Source organism: Chenopodium quinoa, unplaced genomic scaffold (genome assembly GCF_001683475.1).
Source record: "Chenopodium quinoa cultivar QQ74 unplaced genomic scaffold, ASM168347v1, whole genome shotgun sequence".
Lineage (NCBI taxonomy): Eukaryota > Viridiplantae > Streptophyta > Magnoliopsida > Caryophyllales > Amaranthaceae > Chenopodium > Chenopodium quinoa.
In genome coordinates this window covers 1,859,714-1,866,226 of record NW_018743373.1, presented here as the reverse complement: position 1 = coordinate 1,866,226, position 6,513 = coordinate 1,859,714, and the positions used below count along the sequence as shown (strand labels likewise).

Sequence of the window (6,513 nt, the reverse complement as noted above, 5' to 3'; positions counted from 1 at the left end):
TATATGACTATTATATAATATATAGTTTTTGGCACAATGCTTAACTTAGTAAAATATATGTTCTGGTAGGTCAAATATAAGATTATTATTGTGTCTATAGATTTAATGAGGATCTGTTCGGGTAAATAAAACATGTATATATTAGATTAATTGTAGATACTGATGTGGATGGTATGATAAGAAAATTTTAGTTTTTTCTCAACGGGAGATATAAATAAATTAGTCCACTTCTTATATAGCTATGTGGAGTATTATTCAATTATTTTCAATTAATAAAATAACATCATAAAAACTTAAAAGAAATTCAAATAACATGAAATACTGTTCAAATTACGTTCCTTTAATTTTTTTTATTGATCATTAGTAACCAAGTCCTTTAATATAAATGAATTACCTTTGTTTTTATTTTTATTTTTCCTACAGGTTTAATAATTTGATTTATAAACCGTGCATCGCACGGGCACTATGCTAGTTATAACTATATCATTATACAAATACAAATTACATATATACTTAGCATATGATGTATGGTCAATATGAAGGAAATTTTTATTTGATTCAAATTATGTATTTGTTAAATTCGATTATTGTTGTAGCTGTCGTATGATTTTTTATTAATGGATCGATTTATTATTAATAAAAAAAAAAAAAAAAAAAGAGAGAGAGAGAGAGAAAGCTAATAAGTGATTGGCATAATCTTATCCTATATTTATTTTGTGTGAGGGCTTTGTTTTCATTATACCTTCAGACTCGTAACTAGTACAAATACTAGGTTAGTTCCCGTGCCATGCACGGTAATTTTCTACTTCGTATATATATATATATATATATATATATATATATATATATATATATATATCTATTATGAAGTATTAAACTATCATTATAATTAGTTTTTTATTAACGAAAAAAATCTAAAAACATAATTGACAAATTGTGATCAAAATAAAGGATTATACGAAAGATATGCTAGATATAAAATGATGTAAATAATTTTATTATTATGTTAAGACTTTTTATTTATAGCTATATAAATATTTGTGTCAATGATATGTCAAATCTTTTTTATTTTAAGTAATTATATTTTATAAAATTAGGGAATTATTTTGTATAAGATTTGTTTGTTTTTGTTTGTTTAATATACTCTGTAAATTTTTATTTTTTTAAAAGAAAAAAAAAACTAAAGACACACCAGGAGATGACACGTATCATTGCTGATGTGTCTTTGAGTATATAGTATTGATTGATTGATAATTATTCTTTTCTTATGTTGTACAATGTTGAAAGGAATATACTTTGCATCATCTATCTAACCTTCCATAAAACCAATGCACAAGTGAAGGAATAATTAAAGCTCAAGGGAAGATTCATCATAAAGAATAAACAAGATTATTCAAATAAATTCTAAAATGGGAGCTTGTATATAATTGAGCAATTAATTTTCTGTTCATCAATATCACACATTACTAAACAAACCAATCAAATCAAACCTTTGTTTCCTCTTTGAAGAACATAATCCGTACCTTTAATTGTGACTTCAATTTTTTAAACTCATTATATCAAAAGTAATCACCTTTTCTTTTTAAAGTGAAGGATAGCTCTAGTGGTAAGAGCTTTTTTCGATTCCAGGAGATCCTAGGATCGATTCTCATTACCCTCACACCAAAACCTTTTTTTTTTTTTTTTTAGTTTACCTAATTACCAATAGGAACAAGCATACCCAATAATATTGTTTCTTAATCAAGAAATGACTACCTACAACTTAGAAGAAACTCCAGATGTTTTCATTACCCCACGATTTTACAACAACAAATTCGAGTATAGAATGGAGCACATCAATGGAGAGGGTGATCGAAAGGTAATCCGTTCTATAGACCTTAGGAATGAAAAGTTGATGGTATATGGAACGGAGATAAAAGAGTCTTTGTTGAGTAGGTTATATGATTCTCTAATTCTAAGGCCTAAGGCTGGAATTATATATGTTAATTGTGAAGGAGCTTGTTATTTTCTTATATCAGGAAGTGCTTGTCATAGGCCAATTCAAAATGTGATCTTTGATTGGTCTCATTTTGGAGTGATAATACCAAATTCCCTCAATGATTCTCTTAAAAAACAACTTGATGAAAAAGATAAGAATATTGATCTTTTGAACCATCAAGTTTCTTCCATCGAGGTTGAGATGCAAGCCACAAAAGATAATTTGAAAGCTTCAATGGGAGAAGTAGAGAAACTTAAAGAACAAGTTTTAACATGCAAAAAGGAGCAAAATGAGTTAGGTGCCAAAATTCAAGAGGCATATGAACGAGTTGCTTTGGTCGATTTTGAGTTAGAACTCTACAAGATTGAGTTGGATTCGTATAAGAAAGGTGAAGAGGAGTTCTTGGATGAAATTTGTAGTTATAAAGAGAAAACTCAAAGGTTAGAATTAGACTTACAGAAAACACAAGCTCAACTTTCTTCTGTTAATTCTGAATTACAATCTACTAAAATCGAGCTAGAAATTTCAACGAAAAGCATAAAAGAACTAGGGATTCAACTTTCCTTGTGTAAGAAGGAAAATCAAGAATTAGAAAGAAAACTAAAGGGGGTAGAAGAAGAAAATTCTTTAATTAGTCTCGAGTTAAGGTCAACTAAGAATGAACTAGAGTTGTCAAACAAAAATGTAAAGGATCTTGAGGTTATACTAGCCTCGTGTAAAAAAGAAGATAAGGAATTAGAATTGCAAAAGATACAAAATCAATTATTCTTAGCTAATAAAAAATTAGAATTTACTAAGACAATGCTAGAATCTTCAAAAATAGAGATTAAGGAGCTTAAAAATCAATGTTATAATCATAAAATAGAACAACAATTTATGGATGTAGAACTTCTTAAGGTACATGATCATCTTAATATGATTGATAATGAGGTGATGCTAAATAATCAAAAGTTGGACCAACTACTAGCTTCTAATCTATGGATGGATGTTAATGGTTATCACCATCCTCAAGCAACCAACCTACAATGTCGTTCGGAGTTGGCTATGAACTCTTCATCAATACAAGGTACGTAACGTTGATATATATTCAATTCCATTATCATTCGAAAAACTACATACGTTATTACCTTATGCTCTCGCAATCAACTCATCATACAATTCGTGTTTATTCACTAAATAACATACAAGTTTAATATGTTGTAGATGTTCAAGAAGATCAATTGTCAATTGACATTAGTGAAGTTACAATTCAAGGAGATAGATAATTATTTTAATTTGCAGGTGAAGATTGCGATGATGAGCAACTCGCGTACAACTCTAATACACTCAAACCATGGACCATTTCACAAAAAATTATTGATTTGTAGTGCTATAAGGCTTAAATTTGACCTTTGAATGAAATAATTCTGTTATAAAATTTCATCTTCATGTGTAAATTATTTTAACATGCATGATGAATTTGTACTTGTTAATTAAGTATAAGTGTATGTAATTATGTTTGTTCATTCGTTGTTGAAATATGAAATTAATAAGTTTATGATTATACGTAATAAGTGGACAACTCCTCTAATTGCCACTTTTTATCAAACATATGATCAATAATGATTAATGTTATAGATATTGTACGTGTTTTAATCAACTAGTGTTCTTGTTTGATTTCTTTTAGATGTATAAGTTGCTCTCCACGTGAAGTTATTCCATTCTTTCACTATATTATTTCCTTACAATTTGCCTAGAGAATCCTTCATAAATCATGAGTGTAGCAGAGTTTTTTCAGTGCGGCAAGCCACATGGTGCGACAGGGGTTACTTGTATTATAGGGTTACTTGTATTATGAGGTTACTTGTATTATGAAGTTACTTGTATCGTGGGGTTACTTGTATCGTAGGGTTACTTGTATGAGTTACTTGTAGGTGTTACTTGTATTCTGAGTAACTCCTACAAGTAACTCTAAACTAAAACCCCATACCAAACCAGTAACACCTTACAAGTAACCCCAGAATACAAGTAACTCCTGACAAAACCAGTAACATCCTACAAGTAACCCCTAACCAAAACCAGTAACATCCTACAAATAACCCCTTACCAAAACCGGTAACACCCGTACAAGTAACCTCATGATACAAGTAATACCTACAAGTCACCCCTGACAAAACCAGTAACACCTTATAAGTAACCCTTGACCAAAACCAGTAATTAACAGCCATACAAGTAACCCCAGAATACAAGTAACAATTACAAGTAACCCCTGACAAAACCAGTAACATCCTACAAGTAACCCCTGCCGCACCATGTGGCCAGCCGCATACAAAAATTTGTATAAGTGTAGACATCCTTTAGAATTAGTGTCTTAACATTTTTTTTATAGAAAGATTTTACCTTTTTTATACCACTTTTTGTTATTTTTAAAAAGTTACAACTAAAATGAATTTTCAATATTTGTACTGTAATACTCCCAACTAATTATGAATTATTTTGTAATTTAATAATGTTAGATTCCAGATGTTCTTCTTTTCTTATTTTATGTGATTGATTTCATATGGAACTAACATTATAAAACGGAGGGAGTGATTTATTATATACAAAATATTGAGTGAGACAAGTCTCACATAACCATTAATGAGACAACCCTCACCTTCACATAAAACATCTAAATACATATTTCGTCACCCGATTCCCAACTTTCTCTCTCTAAACTCTCCCTTTCTCTCCCATCTCCCTCTTCTCTCGTAACCCTAAAATCAAAAAAATGGAGATGAGTATTATTAGTAGTAAGAGCTTTGATCATGCCAGCTCTTCAACCCTCAGAATCTCAAAAAATCTCTTCAATCTTTCAAGGATTGTATTGCATATTTCATTCACATTATTTTAGAAAATTTTGTACTTTATCACCCACGACCCAATTTCGGAATCCCCACCCATAAGAAAATTTATTTTAAAATACCACCTACATAGACACAAAAAAATAAAAAGTAAAAAAATTACCACCCAAACTGATAGATCTATTTTTTTTAAAAAAAAAAATTTATATACTACGGAGTACCAAATAAGTCAAATTGAGAAGCTCTTTGTGAGAAAGGGTATAAATATGGCAGTAGGAAATGGAAACCGTACTTTCTTTTGGCATCATCGTTGGAGGTATAATGAGCAGCATTGACATTGTAAGAAAGGGTATAAATATGGCAGTAGGAAATGGAAATCGTACTTTCATTTAGCATCATCGTTGGGCCACGGAAAAACCCTTGATTGAGTATGCTAATCGAGAGCCTCCCCTGCATATTCAATACATGATCGTAAGAGAAATGTGGGATGCAAACTTAGGGTGGAAAGTTGAGCTTTTTGTTGAGTATTTATCGGAACAAGTTCTGGGAAAGATAGCTTCTAATTTCATAATTGAAGATGATGAAGCGGTAGATGAAGTGTACTGGAATGGCTTGTCGAATGGAAAATTTACAATTAAATATGCTATTTCAATTATGCGGATGAAGAGGCTGCTAGTATTGAAGATGTTCGTGGTTGGAAAATTATTTGGAGTCTGCCAGTTCCTCGAAGAATTAAATTTTTCTTGTGGTTGGCTGCCCAAGACCGCTTGATGACAAATAGGAATAGGTTCATTAGAAACCTTACCCCTGATCCTAGATGTGGTATTTGTGGGGATGGAGAGGAATCAATGCTCCATATTCTAAAAGAGTGTCCTGCTGCAAAAATTATTTGGCATAAATTGGGATGTGCTAATCTGACACACTCGAATGATGTTTCAATCCTGGAATGGATCTTGGATAATACCTCGAGTGGTGATGAATTGCGTGGTCAAGAATGGCCGAGGGTCTTCTCAGTAACTTGTTGGTGGTTGTGGAAATGGGGGAATGCAAGATGTTTCCATGCAACCCCGAGTATTACAGTAGACCAAATCAGCTTTATTTTTGCTAGGATCGGCTTAATTAAGCAGGAAATCAATAGAGGAGAAGCTCTGTATCTTCAATCTAGTAAGCATAAAAGGGAGCAAATTTTTATTAGATGGACACAGCCTGACATTGGATGGATCAAACTCAATACGGATGGTGCATCCAAAGGAAATCCTGGGGCTGCAAGAGGCGGTGGTTTGATTCGAGGCTACAATGGAGAACTCTTCGAATGTTTTGCTATTAATTGCGGTGTTTGTTCTGTCACCAAAGCTGAACTAATGGCTGTGATGAGGGGCTTAATCGTAGCGTGGGAAGGGGGTCATCGCAAAGTGCATGTTTCCTTGGACTCGGAAGTTGTAACTCATATGTTGGTGGAAGAAACTCCACCCCACTCTCCTTATATTAACATGATCCGTAAGTGCAAGGCACTAATTTCTGGCAGGGAATGGGATGTTAAGGTATCACATTGCTTTAGAGAAGCCAATCGGGAGGCGAATTGGCTTGCTAATTTTGGTGTGAAGATATCCCAAAATCTTGTCATGTTTAAAGCGGTCCCGAAAGACCTTCGTGCTGTTTTATTGGAGGACTTGGGAGGAGTGGCTCGATCTGCCGAGGATGGTGTCGAGTGGG

At 32.4% G+C, this 6,513-nt stretch overlaps 1 protein-coding gene across 1 annotated transcript; it reads left to right on the top strand.

Moving 5' to 3' along the window:
• The first annotated feature begins 1,365 nt into the window (after positions 1 to 1,365).
• Positions 1,366 to 3,361, top strand: LOC110738092 (girdin-like). The gene is made up of 2 exons (XM_021918460.1): positions 1,366 to 3,044; positions 3,182 to 3,361. The coding sequence occupies exons 1-2, from the start codon at positions 1,748 to 1,750 to the stop codon at positions 3,241 to 3,243; spliced, it is 1,359 nt and encodes a 452-aa protein (XP_021774152.1). The 5' UTR covers positions 1,366 to 1,747; the 3' UTR covers positions 3,244 to 3,361.
• Positions 3,362 to 6,513: the final 3,152 nt, after the last annotated feature.

Bases quoted from the DNA above. Each gene is read 5' to 3' on its own strand.
- LOC110738092 (XM_021918460.1), top strand. From the start codon at position 1,748: ATGACTACCTACAACTTAGAAGAAACTCCAGATGTTTTCATTACCCCA. The intron at 3,045-3,181 runs GTACGTAACGTT...AATATGTTGTAG, and splicing joins GAACTCTTCATCAATACAAG to ATGTTCAAGAAGATCAATTG.